The sequence below is a fragment of the Salvelinus sp. IW2-2015 genome, unplaced genomic scaffold (genome assembly GCF_002910315.2).
Source record: "Salvelinus sp. IW2-2015 unplaced genomic scaffold, ASM291031v2 Un_scaffold1463, whole genome shotgun sequence".
In the NCBI taxonomy this organism is placed as follows: Eukaryota; Metazoa; Chordata; class Actinopteri; order Salmoniformes; family Salmonidae; genus Salvelinus; species Salvelinus sp. IW2-2015.
In genome coordinates, this window is record NW_019942924.1 from 185,427 (window position 1) to 203,609 (window position 18,183).

Sequence of the window (18,183 nt, forward strand, 5' to 3'; positions counted from 1 at the left end):
TGTGTATTTCTTTGTGTACAAATTGTTATCAATAACAGTGGAGCTAGGTTATAACATAGTAAACCTGTTTTTCCCCATTGGAGGCCATCAAATCAATGTATGAATTAACTGAATTAAATAAGTACCAGGGTGATCCCCAAACTCCACACGTCAGATCGGACGTCGTAGCCTTGTCTGGATGCACTGGGGTCTATCCTCTCYGGCTGGGCAACAGGAAAAGAACAAACACAACTTTTCCACGATATACCGGACAAATCAGGAACCGAATCCTAGCTTGACATTTTAGTGAGATTTTCCCCAAAAAATGTACAGACTTACTGCCATGTAGGGTCTGCAGCCTGCGTCTCTGGTCTTGGCTATAGAGTCCACCAGCTGACCACTGATGCCAAAGTCACACAGCTTGATGTTGCCATTACGGTCCATGAGAATGTTGGAAGGTTTGATGTCTGTAAGATCACAAACATACTGACGTTTTGGAATTTGTATAAATATGTCCAAACTCTACAAGATGTATCTGACAACTTACCTCTGTGAATTATTTTCAAGTTTTCTTTTAAGTGGTTCAGCGCTTTAACGGTCTGTAAAGAAACACATTTCATTACAATCTGTGACCAACAACTRCATTCATATAAATATGTTATAAACAGATTATAGTCACAGAAAAGAAAATAACCACTCACTGCTAATGTAATTTTGCCTAATATTTCCTCTGGAATGACGTCATCTAACGAACAATATACATATTTGTAGAATTTGTCGAACGAGGTAGACATTAGTTCCATACATATCCAACAGTCGCCCTAAAGAGAAAAAAATGTCATTATTGATCACAAGTGTGCCACATTGTAACAAAACAATATGTCCAGCCACCACTCAGTACAGACCAAACATTACTACTGCCCCACAACTGAACCTGTCTAATTAGTTATTCTCACCTTTCTGACGAGAACTCTGTATAACTGGACGATATATACAGAACTAACATGCACTGTATACATAAAAGTATGTGGACATCCCTTAAAATTAGTGGATTAGGCCATTTCAGCCACACCCGTTGCTGACAGATGTATAAAATCAAACATAACAGCCATGCAAACTCCATAGATAAACATTGGCAGTAATATGGCCTTACTGAAGAGCTCAGTGACTTTCAATGTGGCACCGTCATAGGATGCCACTTTTCCAACAAGTCAGTTTGTCAAATTTCTGCCCTGCTAGAGCTGCCCCGGTCAACTGTAAGTTCTGTTATTGTGAAGTAGAAACATGTAGGAGCAACAATGGCTCAGCCGCAAAGTGGTAGGCCCATACAAGCTCACAGAATGGGGCCGCGAGTGCTAAGGCACGTAAAAATCGTCTGTCCTCGGTTGCAACACTCACTACCGAGTTCCAAACTGCCTCTGGAAGCAACGTCAGCACAATAACTATTCGTCGGGAGCTTCATGAAATGGGATTCCATGGCCGAGCAGCCACACACAGGTCTAAGATCACAATGCACAATGCCAAGCGTGATGAATCAAGCTTCACCATTTGGCAGCCCAACAGACGAATCTGGTTTGGCAGATGCCAGGAGAACCTTACCTGCCAAATGCATAGTGCCCTGTAAAATTTGGTGGAGGAGGAATAATGGTCTGGGGCTGTTTATAGTTCGGGCTAGGCCCCTTAGWTCCAGTGAAGGGAAATCTTAACGCTACAGCATACAATGACATTCTATGCGATTCTGTGCTTCCAMCTTTGTGGCAACAGTTTGAGGAAGGCCCTTTCCTGTTTCAGCATGACAATGCACCCATGCACAAAAAGAGGTCCATACAGAAATGGTTTGTCGAGATTGGTGTGTAAAAATTTGACTGGCCTAAACAGAGCGCTGACCTCACGAATGCTCTTGTGGCTGAATGGAAGCAAGTCCCCACAGCAATGTTCTAACATCTAGGTTAAAGCCTCCCAGAAGAGTGGAGGATGTTATAGCAGCAAAGGGGGGACCTTCTCCATATTAATGCCCAAGATTTTGGATATCGATGCTCGACGAGCAGGTGTCCACATACTTTTGGTCAATTAGTGTATAACCGTAACATGCAACAATGAACGATTTTACTGAGTTACAGTTCATATAAGGAAATCAGTCAGTCGAAATGTTTTATTTTTACCTTTATTTAACTAGGCAAGTCAGTTAAGAACAAATTCTTATTTTCAATGACGGCCTAGGAACGGTGGGTTAACTGCCTTGTTCAGGGGCAGAACGACAGATTTTTACCTTGTCACCTCTGGGATTCGATCTTCCAACCTTTCGGTTACTAGTCCAACACTCTAACCACTAGGCTACCTGCCGCCCGCAAATAAAATTATTAGGCCCTAATCTATGGCTTTCACATGACTGGGCAGGGGTGGAGCCATGGGTGGGCATAGGCCCACCCACAGGGAAACCAGGCCCAGCCAATCGGAAGGAGTTTTTCCCCACAAAAGAGCTTTATCATAGACAGAAATACTCCTCGGTTTCATCAGATGTCCTGRTGGCTGGTCCCAGACGAGCCCGCAGGTGAAGAAACCAGATGTGGAGGTCCTGGGTTGCCGTGGTTACACGTGGTCTGCGGTTGTGACGCCAGTTGGACGTACTACCAAATTCTTGATTAATTACTTGATGCGGCTTATGGTAAGAAATTAACATTAAATTCTCTGCCAAAAGCTCTGGTGGTCATTCCTGCAGTCAGCATGCCAATTGCACGCTCCTTCAAAACTTGAGACATCTGTGGCACTGTGTCACAAAATTGCACATTTTACAGTGGCCTTTTGTTGTCCCCAGCACAAAGTGCACCTGTGCAATGATCATGCAGTTTAAYCAGCTTCTTCACATGCCACACCTGTCAGGTGGATGGATTATCTTGACAAAGGACAAAGGCTCACTAACAAGGATGTAAACAAATTTATGCATATGGAMATTTCTGTGAACTTTTATTTCAGCGCATGAAACATGGGACCAAGACTTTACATGTTGCGTTAATAATTTTGTTCAGTATAGAAACTTTCACTACTCCTAATATGTAATATACAGTCATGTAGGTATTGAAACATGTACTGTAGATATTATATTAACCGATGATGACACAGTCTCGCTTACACTCCACACTGCCCTCTCCCACCTGGATAAGAGGAACACCTGTGAATGTTGTTCATTGACTCAAGCTCAGCGTTCAACACCATAGTGCCCTCCAAGCTTGGGACTTAACACCTCCCTCTGCAACTGRATCCTGGACTTCCTGATGGGCCGCCCCTAGGTGGTAAGGGTAGGTAACAACACATCTGCCACGCTGATCATCAACACAGGGGCCCCTCAGKGGTGCGTGCTCAGTCCCCTCCTGTACTCYCTGTTCACACATGACTGCATGGCCAGGCACGACTYCAACACCATCATTAAGTTTGCWGAMSACACRACAGYGGKAGGCCTGATCACCGACRACGATGAGACTAYCTACAGGGAGGAGGTCAGAGATCTGGCAGTGTGGTGCCAGGACAACAACCTTTCCCTCAACGTCAGCAAGACAAAGGAGCTGAACGTGGACTAAAGGAAACTGAGGGCAGAGCACGCCCCCATTCACATTGATGGGGCTGTAGTGGAGCAGGTCGAGAGCTTCAAGTTAATCGGTCTCCACATCACTAAGGAATTAACATGGTCCACACACACCAACACAGTCGTGAAGAAGACACAATAATGCCCCAGGAAGCAAAAAAAAAGATTTGTCATGAGCCTACAGATCCTCAAAAAGTACTACAGCTGCACCATTGAGAGCATCTTGACTGTCTGCATCACCACTTGCTACGGCAACTGTTCGGTATCCGACCACAAGCTGCTACAGAGGGTTGTGCGTACGAGCTCCCCGCCATCAAGGAGCTCTATACCAGACGTGTCAGAGGAAGGCCCTAAAAATTGTCAAAGACTCCAGCCACCCAAGTCATACTGTTCTCTCTGCTACCGCACAGCAAGCGGTACCGATGCACCAAGTCTGTAACCAATAGGACAAGGAACAGCTTCAAATAGCTACCCGGACTATCTGCATTGAACCCCCTTTGCACTAACTCTTTGGACTCATCACATACGCTGCTGCTATTGTTTACTCTATCCTGCCTAGTCACTTTATCCATACCTATATGTACTTATCTACTTCAATTACCTCGTACCCCTGCCCATCGACTCGGTACTGATAACCCATGTATATAGCCATGTTATTGTTACTCATTGTGTATTTATTCCTTGTCTTATTGACAAGGGAAAGGGCCCATCAGTAAGCATTACTGTTAGTCCACACCTGTTGTTTACRAATCATGTGACAAATAAAATGTGATTTGACAGTCTCACCTCTCTGAAGAGAGCTCCGTAGAACTGAACGATGTAGAGACAGTCACTACTCCTCATCACCACGTCTAGATCCATCAGCAGCTGCTTCTGTTCCTTCTCATCCACCGTGGAGCGGATCCTCTGGGAGGGGGGGACAGAGACGACAACAACAACAGGTGTTCAGCAGAAATAGAGGAAACTATTAACAGCTGAGAGATCAGTTTAAAGCGCGTCCTAGTCGCCACCTGATGAAGACCATTAAAACACTATTGTATGACTAGGTCTACCATCCACCAAGAACCAAGACAATATTTTACCAGGTCTCATACTTGTTATGCGCCATCCTTGAGATGCGCTCATTTGTCTCCCCATTGTCGTGATATCCAATTGTGATCCACTACAATCTTGCCTCATCGCTGCAACTCCCCAACAGGATTGGGAGAGGCGAAAGTCGAGTCATGCGTCCTCTATCCTTTTATCGTATCTCTGAATGGCCGTTTGCTCTAATTGAAGCTTCTGCTTTCGTTCGATGAGGATGTTGTGTCAGGGGTTAACTTTCCTTTCCAGGTTCAAGATAGCATTTCATATGAGATGGAGATTTTGATTGGTGACCCTGGCCTGGAGTGATACAGAGTTAAGATAGGATGGTTGTGGGTAGGGCAGGCTGCTCGAACGATAAGTACTCTGGGGTCGAGATTTGAGTTGTAGAAGGGGTAGTTTACTATGGGTGCTGTTGAGCTGGAGTGTTCTAGTTCCGTATCAGTGTCGTTGAGACTGGGTTATTAGGATGCAATTGGGGTTGATATGTGGCCATGGGGTTGTAGGGTTTTATAATTGAGCTGAGGCAAGGGATTCGCTGACTTCTCAAAAATATAAGTAGAGCGGTAACATATAATGGCAACCGCCATTAAACTCATCGACAGAAAAGAAAAAAAGAAGAAGAAAAACAAGAGAGAAGAAAAACAAGAAGAAGATAGGATGCTTCGTGAAATCCAGTTGAATGTAAGAATCTAGTGCAGGGCATTTTTAGAAACATTGTATCTGTCACTCCAGTGGACATTGAACATGTACAGTAGAACTAGTACAAGAAGAAATCCTGGTCAACCTTCAGCTCTACTTTTAAACAAGTACGGTAGAATAAGTTGAGCAAGCAGTTCCTGGGGTGTCCAGAAATGTTTTAGCGTTAGCTGCTTTTCTCAAGTGGAAGCTTTTGATTCACATTGGAAAAAAGCCATTGAAACGCAGTGATATGAAGGAAACTGCTCATCACTCAACCACTTGGTTTTACGTTCTCGGGAATAGTCGCTGGTACGCAGTAATTGCATATACGCAGATATAGAACGAAACTATGGCTTCAATTTTAAACATTACAAGGAAATGATACTAGACGTAAAAGTCTTTTGCACGCTAACATTGCGTGTAGAGATACACAGCGTAATGTATTAGTGCACGGTCGGGACGGGACTGTGCTTGGGGAACTCAGCTGCAATGACGCTCCACGCAGGCCCTTCAAGTCACGTTATGCAACTCAGGGCGGACTACTCTAACTAAATGCATTCTTTAAAATTAGCCAGAAGATGTCTTGAATGGCGCCAGGAGGCGGGCTCCGGAAAACGGTTGATTAAAAAGTTCGAAAGTTCAGCGTTAAGTAGTTGGTCGAAAGTCACAACATCTGTCTTTAGTTGGAAACATATGAGTTTTTTATAACTTTAGCGAGTATCCCTCATATATTCACTCTGCGGTCCGCTTCTCCAAAAGCATACTGATTCTGAATCAGTCAAGGGGGTCTCGTCCCACACACTTGGTTGATTATCCCTATCGTGTATAATCTTCCTTAGTCCAGACCTATTCCTCTCAAGTAATAACGATTTGTTCGTTTCTGCGAATTAGCCTATGATGTCATCGTTACTAGGGGAGGGCACGGAGTGCTCCAGTGTGTCAGACATAACCACCTAGGCGAGGGATTGTGGTCTTGAGATATCTTTTTGATAGACGCACGCGATGCATAACAGGACAAAAATAGAATCTCTGATCTTTGTACCATCACACCCACGTACGCGCGTTAGCGCTATTCTGCTGTTTTAGGTGCAGGAGGGGTCTGGGTCCTTTATAGCCACCAGGGTTAGCTGAAAACTGTCCACTCGGGGGGCTAGGGTGAGGAGGGCGAAGAGGATTAGGGGCCACTAAAGGCAAGGGGAAATATCCTCAGCAAAGAAACAACAGTTAGATAAACTTTCAGCTCGAATAGCTATTTTACTAGATAATTATATCTACTGTATAATCAAACGTAACAGTTACGTAGCAGACACCAGACGTATAATTATAGATCAATTATAAACACAAGGAGCACACTGCAATGCATTTGTTGACTAAGACTTCTTGGTTACTTTTTGTACTTTGTGGTCTTAAATTCTTATCCGAGATCTGCAAAAACCACAGCATGCAGACACATATTATTAGATTAATACATGGAAGCTTTGTCCGGTCATACTCATGACTATCGGGAACGCACCATAACTCACGCCTTCTTGAGTTGAGATAAGTGACATGTGTGTAGCTCGTTTTTGGGGTTATAGGTTTTTGTGTATTTGAACCACCAGCCTTTTATAATTAATGTTTTTCTTTCCTGATGTTGTCCTCGGCGACCTAACACATAAGAGGGGCTAGGAGAGGCCAGGAGGTTTTTGTCATAGAGGGGAGATCAAGTCCTCGCAAATAGTCAGTAAACTTAGGCACTGGTGTGGGATGTAAGGTTAATTTGTGTGTTGGGATGGCCTATATACACAGCATGGATCGCACTCAGGATATCACATATTGACAATGAATCAAGTTAATGAGGCTCTATATTTAAACAACATTGTTATAATCGAATAAACAGTCATCGAGAATTTGGCTATGCACTATATTGAAATTGCTCTTACTTTAAGCTCATACTAGTACACATAACTCAACATTGTAGCTATAGTCTAACCTTGACTCTTGAACAAAAATCTCCTATGCCCCTCAGCTCTATAGGATCCATTCCTATCCCAACTCCCAGCTATTCTATCTTCACTCTCAGCGTGCTATTAAGATTCCATCTCATCGAACTATGGATATCGCTGAAAGCGAACATCGCGTACTCATTCGAATAGAGTGTACGCAGAGCATATGGGTGCTGCTTGTATGCACAGGAACTGAGCACACGAAGCAGGCGAGTATAATCGAGTATCGATTTAGGTGCACTAACTCCCCTCGGAGGTGTAGAGAGACCCAAACCACACAAGAACGGACTCGCACTGTAGACGCCTGCTTTCGGTATACACGTCCACTTGTGTAATGAGGCCAATGGATGTACATTCTAAGGGAATATGGAAGAATGTCTGACAGAATACTGAACTGTCCTGATTAATAGTCAATGGTCGAGTTAGGAGGATTCAAGTATGCTGAACGTCGCGACTCAAAATTTGGAATGTTCTCACTGGAAATGCGGTCGCCCAGTCATTGAGCACGATAGCGATTAATACAAGTAGCCTCACATTTTAGACAAATTAGTTATGTGTATTTTCACACTATGTTTGGCGGTACAAATCAGTATTGGGTGGTTGTATTACGCTTGTGTATGTGTGCTCAAGCACGCTATCTACACAGAACACTAAGGTGTCATTTGGTACCCATTTACTACACAGCAACTGCATCCTAAGCATTCTGCTAAGCTATGATTCTTCAAGGAATTGCTCTTGTGGACCTTACATGAGAGGGTTAAACATAGGGTTTCGGTCTAAGTTGTATCTTCAAACCAGTTATCAGTTTGCTTAGGATGTGCACGAAACTTCTCCATGCCAGTCCTAAAGACTCATACTCTTCAGTATTTGATTGTACGCGAGGCAGTTAAGAAAAATTCTTATCTTACAATGAGGTACAGCGGGCGCAAACCCTCCTAACCCAGACAGAGCTGGGCGCAATTGTGCAACGCCCTATGGGACTCCCAATCACAAACTGGTTGGTGATACAGCAGGATCGAACCAGGGTCTGATAGTGAATGCTCTGCATGAGCATACAGCAGTTGAATTTAGACTATGGCTGTGCATCGGGAGCCCAAGAGGAGATTACTTGAGGTGTTAGTTCCACAAATAATGTCGCATTTGGTACGGCATACAAAGTCTGTTGTTTATTTTTAACATTACTCTCAACACTTAGGAATTGGACACCACTTCCATTACTGATCGCAAAGGTTTTGTTAGGTCATATAAGCGAAAGGAGCAAGCTTGTAGTGGGCGTTTGTGAATACGTTACGGGAGCAACGGAGATCAAAGGGTTTTGGGCGATGTTGGAGAGGAATGGTAATTGTTGGATGCTCTGGTGAGGTAAAGTGGTGAGGAGGGTGCCTGCATGAGAATCTAGCGCTTAGACCATGTAAGTGAGTTGAAAATACAGTTCAATCGGAAGAAATAATATATATATTATAAAAGGAGGTGATATGTTTGGTTGGTAGGGGGGTCAGCACGGAAGAGGCGTGGCCGCAAACTTAACAACAGGTGGTGGCTTGGGGGTTGGACGGCTCCAGTACATATGTAGGAGTGTCTTTTGTACGAGGCATGTTGCATTCCTGACTTCTAGGAACCTTTTCCGTTAGCGCTCGTGTAGAATGTATCGAAAACCAGAACACTTGTTTTCGCGAACTGCCAAGAAGTTCTTGTGGTATATCAATTGGGCTGTAGGGCTTGATACGAACATGGACATAAGTTTCAATTACACACTCTGTTAAATTGATATTATTAAATACAAACGATTAATAGAATATATGTGGGTGTTAGTTTACTATCTGTTGTTATAGTTTTTTATTGGGACAAATAAACGATGGTGACGCTACAATAGTACACATTGTAAGGATAGGCCTAGACTAGGCCTATTTCTCAAAAATATAGCAGAACAAGTACCATACACAATTACTCAATAATCGAATGGTGGGTGTGAGAGAACGCAACGAGGCTCTCTTGACACTACACATGGGCTCCGATTTTTTGCAGGTTTTTGCTCCTACTTTCCAAAGCATGTAAGAAGGTTCCAGATTATTATTTTATCAACATCAGGGGAAGCTTATCCATACTGGTGGGAGAGACGAATCTAAAACAAAAATCCAGAAATTAAAGTCATGACGATAATCGAATTTTTAAGATAGATTAACTATGCACATTTCGTAATCCCGACCAGTACCTATCATCCTGACTATGACAATCTGAGTTCCATGAGCTGGTCTCAATTTGAGGTTGCACCTCGAGTCCAATGCTCAAGGTCCAATAGCGTATCATAACCGCCATCGATAAAAAGACAGTACCTTCGTGGCCAGTCCTGATAGCAGCTGGGTCGGGACCTGGCATCAATGGCTTTCGACTCTGATCAATCACTTGCATGTTTAACCGCTAGAGCTCAATAGCATGGGGCTTTGTCTCAAATGACTAGCCTGCGCCTGGGCCCTTACGAACAACTTTATCAGACATGAAGTTCAGTGTGATGTCTAAATACGGATCAGGTCTGTTTTGTCCAAAAACCTCTGGCAGTCTGCTATGGGGGTACCACAGGTTCAATTTTGGGCCACCTCTATTTCTCTTGTATTATAGTCATATTGACTGTTGCGCTTGCTGCGTGAGTGGTTTCTAGCATAGATCCACCTCTATGCAGTACGTACACCAGATGTCACTGATATACAAATAATCCTGAGCCCACTCTCTTTGGGCTAGCTGGGGACTGATTAACAAACTCTTCCAAAAGCAATAGCTTCAACGTCTATACAACACTCTCTTCGTGTGCTCCTCAACTGCTTTAATGCTAGTATAAAAATACTATAATGTGCTATGCTCTTCCACCCGAATGTCGTTGGTCGGACACCATCACTCCGCCCGAAACAAAGCATCCTGGCTGGGATATGGTTCTGGAATAGAATTGAGATTGGTGGGGAGAGACTATAAGAGTAATTAGCCGTAGAGGGTGTTCTGGGTTCGTGAGCTGTACTAATCCTCTCCCTTCTTCCAGGACTCAATTAGCCAGCTCTCAGCGGTTTTGTAACTCTGGGTCATACGCCGGGAGAGAGGCTCAAAGAGCTCTTTGGGCCGCATTCCTTGCCAGGTCTGCTGCTCGCCAAGTAGGACTGGGGGCATCGTTAATGCACGAGAAATCACTCGGGGTATGTGTTCGGTAGTCTATTTATATCTCGCCTTTCTGTTTATATCTTGGATGGATCCAGATGGTCCTGTGGAGGCTAGCTATGGCTGATTACTTGGTAGTCTGTGACATCTCAGGGCTCATGTCTGGTTCACTTGAGGGCATCACCAAACTGACCTTCATCCACAGATATTCGGTACTTTAGTCCGTCTTGCTGCTAGTATATTGCACAGCCAAGTCTCTCTACCTGGCACATCACATCATCTGCACTCTATCATCGTGTTAATGCTAAAATTGTAATATTCGCACCCCTATGGCTATTTTACGTGCTATGCCACTGCTATCCTTGTCTCTGATTTTGCCCACACACTGTACATAGATTTTTATCTATGTGTTATGACTGTTGTTTGTTTATCGGTGTAACTGCTGTGATTGTTGTTTTTGTCGCACTCCTTCTATGCTTTAGTCTCTTGGCCGCAGTGTTGGATTTGTTACAATGAGAGAACTTGTTATCTCATTATTCACATGGCACTACCTGGTCTAAAATATACAAGCGAGGGAGAGGATAAACTGGTTAATAATATACAGATAAATGAAAGGTATATTTAAGTAATTGAGGTGTTGTTGTTGGTGTGATACTGGGTTTAAGGATATTAGCTTGTTTGAATATGTGTTTCGACACTATGGGTGAATGTCTAGTAAGCCAAGCATTTCGTCATGACATACCTCGCAATAACATCTGCATCAGGTCGATCGTGATTATGATGGTGGATAATGTACGTTCTGCGGAAAGAGGAGTTTGTTTTGTGTGGAACTATAGTAGGCGTTGTCTTAAGAGTGGGTGTTATTTATCAGTAGAAGCTAAATATACACTATGCTATACAGTGGTGTTGGATCTAAGTTCGACATAAACAATCTGTTGTTGTTCTAATAGTACATTGGGTGTATGTAGGACAATAGATGGGTTTGTTGGATTAGAGTTTGTACATGGACTCGGCTCTAGATAACAAAACTCTAGTTTAAATGAAATCATCGGGAATTCACCTTAGTGTTCGTTTGTAGAAGTGTGGGTCCAGCCATTTGACAAGTTTGCCCGAAATTCCAGGATGGTAAGACTGGGCCGCCTTCTGATCCTCGCACTTGTGGGCCTAGTACAACCCGTGCTCTACTTGCTGGGCCAAAACATTAAGGTCTGCATTCCTTAAACCATTACAATAAACTCAACAGTGTTTGGTCTTCATGTTAAGCTATACACACAGTAAGTGTGGTCGGTCCCAAAGTTGAGCTTGGCTGTCCCATACCAAGCCAATACTGGAAACCTCTTTCACTATTCTTCGGCGTAATGCTTGTTATTACGCACAGACTTCCGTGACTGGGCCCGGGACGTCTCCATAGTCCCCATCATAGAGGTCGTGTGTAGCATCTGTCGCTGGTTGGGCACGGTATGTCGCGGTCGTGGGTAGCCTTGAGAGAGAGAGGAGCGAAGTGCTCTTAGCGTCTGCTTCTGCGCTCAGTGCGCTGCTGGCAAATCGAACACAAATGGCGCTCGACAGTTCTCATACAGCGTACTCAACAACTCTCGCAGCGGAACACCGCAACAATTGCGAGGGATCCCACCTCGCAACCACCATCACCCCGCAAGACACAAACTGACCAACGTCAAGCAGCATGCAAGGTTTAGACCAGACTGCCTAAAATGTCCTATTTTTCAAAGTGGATCAGAGGTTATTAAACGTTGAACTGTTTAGAAAAACATGACTTGGGTCAGCCTTAACAACTAACCCATTGGCCCGAAGGCTAAGCCTACATAGCAGAGATACAGTGTAGCTTTATACTATATCTCTCTGCTAAATGGTAGGCTCTCTCTCGGCGCCAGCATTTGTTTGTCAACGCCTTTACTGGATATTTTTTCTAGCTTAGGTGTAGCTGTAACAATGTTACAGCAACGGTGGATATGTAAACACCACAACTGAAAATTGTTTTGCATTGGTAGCTTAAACGGGGACGTTCATTGCAATTATGAGTTTGTACAATCCAGATTTAGATGCCTACAGTGCACAACGAAACCCAAAGTGTCCTAGGTACACTAAATTGAGAAGATTCTTATGTTTCCCACTTTTCCACAAACACCTACGTATTTTTATTCTGTATTGAGTTACTATCATTAATTACACTATATGTAGATAATAACGGTTTCCAATATACCTTTGTTTTCTAATATTATAATTTTAACCTTTTTTTCTTAAGCAACTGAGACATTAATTGGCATTGCGATGATGTAAACTGTCAGTGCTATATTTTTATGAAGTGCAATTGTATTATGTCTTCGCAATCTCTTGTGATTTCAGTATCTCGGGTCGGCTATCTAACTACTGTACTTTCGACGTGTGTTGTCTCTGTCGTGGAAAATTCTCCACGTTTCCTAACTCTTTTTTATTTGTAGAAACATTTTCAGGAAAGCCAGACACGTGCTGGAGGTGTGTAAAATACCAACGGTCTATTTATTTTTATTTAAGGATCTTAGTAGAATACTTTACTAAGGGTTGAATGTGGCATATGTATCTCGTTGACTTATAGTGGGAAGCTTACAGTTAGATTACTATTCCATCCAGGGTTAAATATAATTGGACAAGAACAACAGGAAAGAATCTTCTCTCTCTCTCTCTCCTACTTTTTAGAGTTTCAAGATAGGGGTGGAGTATACATTTGCCGCAACGTTCCAAAACGGACATCTTTTGTTCCCAAAAATTGTTCTAAAGTAGAGTCACAGGGTTTGCCAAATAAACAACTATAGCGCAGTTGGCCTGATTCATCCACTATTCGGCTTAACCTAAAGCTGCCGGAAATAGCCACAACTCAACCACGGGTAGCTATAACATTTCTATAAATCGTTTTAACACCATGGCCTAAGCCAAGGTGAGGACAGACTTTGTACGGAATAAAGTGGTGAGTTTAAAAAACTTTTATGAATTTAGACCGACTCCTGCCGGTATTTTACTTCCTGCGCTAAAAACAAACCTTCGTATATTTAACAACGTTTTTTGGAACAGATTCCGTTGGGACACTTTCAAATTAACGGTTTTGATGAGTAGCAAAGGCTAAACATAATGAGCAGGCCTCTCAATCACGCAACACCCCAAAACTCTTGGCTCTTCTGTTCGGTGCCAATCCTTCGTCCTGTTACACTAACAAGTTCGGGGCCATTCATTCTGCAAGTGCTTCCTCTCTGTCTCCTCCTTTCTCCATCCTGCAATGACTGGACAGGTTAAAAGGCAAAGGACTTGGTTTGGTTATCGACCGTATCTCTCTTTACCTAGGTTATGTTGTTGGGTCAAGAGCCCGTGGAAGGAGAGTAGACAGGTAGTGTGATTGGGGAGGAGGGAGGAAGCACAAGGAGTGAAAGCCACTTTTAGACTATTGAGATGCCGTCCTTACAAACCTCTTGAGAGACCCTGAAAATTAGCTGTGCAGCGACTCGCCCGCATCCAAAAGCCTGACAGAGCTTTGAGAAGGATCTGCAGAGACGAATGGGAAGAAACTCCCAAATACAGATGTTGCCCAGACTTGATGCGTCCATAAGCCCAAGAAGACTCGGCTGTAATCGCTGCCAAAGGTGCTTAACAAGTTAGCAGAGAAGAGGGGTCTTGACATCTACTTATGTTAAAATGTGATTTTTTTTATATAAACTCTTTTAATAATACATTTCTGCAACAAATGTCCTAAACTGGTTTTTTCGCTTTGTCATTATGGTTTGTTTGTGATGGATGAGGAAAATATTTTAAAAAAAATCATTTTAGAATAAGGCTGTAAACTAACAAAATGTGGGAAAAGTCAATGGTCTGAATACTTCCGAATGATCTGGTAGCTATAATATTATTTCCAGTCTCCTGAAACATCACTCTACTTTAATGTACTGAAACTCAACTCTGAGACTTCTGGTTACATGACTTAGTGGAGTTTGTGGCTTACTAGTTTTTATTGAAATGGTTCTCAATAGCTAGTTTTCCATCCAGTTAGTGAGAGATTTTCATGTGAAAATTTCAATCCACATAAAGAAAATGTGAATTTTGCACTCGTCTACACCTAGTCCACCTAACTTGTTGCCGATAAAATCAGTGCGTGATGACAATTCACACACAAATGTGATTTTTCACTTAAGTTTTCATGTACTGAATAAATGTTCCAACACTTTTTTCAATTCTACCAATAGTTTTGTCACAAACGTGTTGCGTTAAATAGCAAATGGTCTTGGCACGTGTGTGTAGGCTAGTCTACACACTGAGATTATATGGATAAGACTGTCAAAGGGAACTCAAGTCTCGATAATAACGTCACAAGAATCAAACCCTCGATATTTTGGAACATGAAGATCACCGTGCACTTTCACACCTGTGCAGTTCATAAGTTATTTCACTGTAGCCTAATAAACTGCGTTGTTTCCTGAGTCGTAGTGGGAGGACCACATCATATCATCGCGTGATTCAAGTTTACTTTGATATGATGGTCTTTACATCAATGTTTGTGCATTAAGCGTTCCACCACCGTTTCTTGCATAACAAATTTTACCGACACAAAATTATCCAACGTGTCAAACGAACAAATGATCTGTTGGATTTATAAAATTTACCGAAACTTCCTGTTTCCATCCCATCTCTCATGATTTAAAAAGAACTTTTGAGTTTACTCGTGTGAAAACTGTTGATAGAAACATGGTTATTGGTCTCACTTTATATACAGTCCTGAAAACTGTTTCATATGTGAAAAATACTTATTCCATGGTCATACATCCTATTCGGTTCCATCGCCATAGAATCATAACTATATGTCCCATTCACCAATGTAGCGTTACCTGGTCTCCCTTGTTCCCTAACCAGCATATGTTGTGTACAAACTGTTTCCTCTGTGTCCTCTCTGCCAGGTAAACGTAAAGCCCTGAAGCTGAACTTCGCCAACCCTTCAGTGAAGCCAGCTACCAGGTTGCCCCAACCCCACACCTTCAACGCCCCCTCCTTCCAGAACCACACATGTAAGTGCTGTGGAGAGCGGATCAGAAATGCACACTTAGAGACCTGATAGTCCTTAGCTTTCTAACAGGTTATGTATTTCTGTTTGGTTTTATTGTTGTAAGAGAAACATCTTCACAGTAGTAGGGTACTGTCTGTGTGAAGGAATAGTGTTTAAGACTCTGAGAATACAGTAAAATGGCTGTGCAGGATTAGCCGCATCTTCAGTCTCTTCTTCAGTGTGGTCTGCTCTGCTATTGAGGAAGAAACCAAGACGTTATGATTGTAAAGGAACGAGGTGGGTTAAAATCACTTCCTTGGTATGTATGATGCTCCCTTCTGCCCCAAAACACCTCTCTTCTTCATTCTCTCTCTGTTTCCTCTTTCCCTCTCTATTCCTCTTTTCCACCTCCTCCTCTCTCACCCTGTCTTCATCCTTCCTCACATCTCTTTACCTCTCTTTCTCCTCTCTTTCTCCATCTCTCCCCCCTACAGAGAGCGTATGAGGACACACAGTATCGAGTCGTCGGGGAAGCTGAAGATTTCTACGGAGAATGCCTGTGACTTCACGGCCGAGGACCTGAGGGACCTGGGGGAGATGGCCGTGGGGCCTACGGCTCCGTCAACCAGATGCAGCACAAACCCAGCGGACAGATCATGGCCGTCAAGGTGACCCACACAGCTGCTCTCATCCTCACTGACTGAGACTTCCAAGTTGAATACTAACGTTGATATACTGTAGTCGACCGATCTAGCTTTTAAGATTTTACGATAGTTATTGGAGGACCAAAAAAAAGCCGTACGATCTAATCGGCTGTTGATTTTTTAAAATTTATAATAATGACAATTACAACAATCTGAAATGAACACTTATTTTTACTTAATAATAATACCATCAATTAAAATCTATTTAGCCTCAAATTAAAATAATGAAAACATGTTTCAATTTTGGTTTTAAATAATGCAAAAACAAAGTGGTGCGAGAAGAAAAGTAAGAGTGCATATGTGCCATGTTAAGAAAAGCTACGTTTTAAGTTCCTTGTGCAAACAACATGAAACAATGTGAAGCTGGTGGTTTTCCTTTTAACATGAGTCTTCAATATTCCCAGGTTAAGAGTTTTAAGGTTGTAGTTATTAATAGGAATTTAGGACTATTTCTTTCTATAACCATTATGTATTTCATATTACCTTTGACTATTGGATGTTTTTATAGGCACTTTAGTATTGCCAGGTACCGTATAGCTTCCATCCCCCTCCCAGTCTCGCTGCTACCTTGGGCTCGAACCCAGGAACACAACGACACAGCCACCCTCGACGCAGACCGTTACCCCAATGCAGAGCAAGGGGAAACAACTACTCACAGTCTTCGAGCCGAGTGACGTTAAACGCTACTTAGCGCGCACCTCCCGCGTAACTGCCTAGCCATTTCACATGCGGTTTACAACAGCCTAATCTCGGGAGCTGATAGGCTTGAAAGTCATAAACAGCGCAATGCTTGAAAGCATTGCGAAGAGCTTGCTTGGCAAAACGCATGAAAGTGCTTGTTTTGAAGTGACTGCTTACGAGCCTGCTGGTGCCTAACATTCGCTCAAGTCAGAACTGCTCTAATCTAAATCATAGACTTAATTAAACATAATAACACCAGAATACGAGCCTTAGGTCATTTAAATATGGCCGAATCCGGAAACTATCCATCTCAAATAACAAATACGTTTATTTTCCTTTCCAGTGAAATGAACGGACCCGTTCCGTTACTTTTATCTAACAGGTGCTCATCCATAAGTCTAAAAAATTTTTATCCTGTTACAATGCACAACCTTCAATGTTTTTCATATTTACGTAGAAATTCTTTGGCATTAGTTTCCGCAAAATGCCAGGCGGCCCCAATACTGTTGCATATTCACTCTATACCCTGACTCTTGCGTGCCATGTGAACGCAAGAGAAGTGACAATATTTTCACCTGGTTAAATATTGCCGTGCCTAAGCCTGGATTTTCTTTTTTTTAGGCTGAAATGATTGCCAGGTTTAAAAATATATTACTTTCTGTCCGTATTGAATTTTAAGAAAGGCATTGGATGTTTATTGGTTAGGTACGGCGTTGGAGCAACGACAGTCCTTTTTCGCGAATGCGCCACCTTGCATCGGATTTATAATGCAACGCAAGGACACGCTTACGAATAAACTAGTAATATCAATGCAACCATGTGAGTTATATATACTAGTGATTATGCATTGAATTGATGTGTTTTCTTTATAAGATAAGTTTAATGCTAGTAGCAACTTACTTGGCTTTCTTGCACTGCATTCGCTAACAGGCGGCCTCGTGATGCAGGTGGTTTAGAGCGGTTGGCTAGTTTAACCGGTAAGGTTTGCAAGATGAATACCTTGAGGCTGACAACGTAAACATCTGTCGTTCTGACCCCTGAAACAAGGGCAGTAACCCACGCGTTCCTAGGCCGTCATTGGAAAATAAGAATTGGTTCTTTAACTTGACTTGCCTTAGTTCAATAAAGGTGTAAAAAAAAACGGCGTCCAAAATTACCGATTTTCCGATTGTTATGAAAACTTGAATCGGCTCCTAATTAAATCGGTTCTTTCAATTAACGCTCGCCTTTAATACTGTAGTCTACGCACCTCGTTAAAATAGATTGATCTGGGTTTAAGAGGGCGGGTGTTATAGGGAGCGCGTTTGGCGGGTAATTGTTTCGGGAGGA

At 42.7% G+C, this 18,183-nt stretch overlaps 1 protein-coding gene across 1 annotated transcript in view; it reads right to left on the reverse strand.

The window, feature by feature from the left end:
• The window catches only part of LOC112070936 (dual specificity mitogen-activated protein kinase kinase 4), a 30,870-nt gene that overhangs the window by 1,064 nt on the left and 11,623 nt on the right, over positions 1 to 18,183 (reverse strand). The window contains exons 5-9 of the mRNA XM_024138394.2: positions 4,346 to 4,465; positions 681 to 800; positions 527 to 578; positions 319 to 446; positions 126 to 203 (exon numbers count right to left, since the gene is read on the reverse strand). Of these exons, the coding sequence (XP_023994162.1) occupies positions 126 to 203; positions 319 to 446; positions 527 to 578; positions 681 to 800; positions 4,346 to 4,465 (498 nt within the window). The remainder of the gene's footprint in view (positions 1 to 125; positions 204 to 318; positions 447 to 526; positions 579 to 680; positions 801 to 4,345; positions 4,466 to 18,183) is intronic.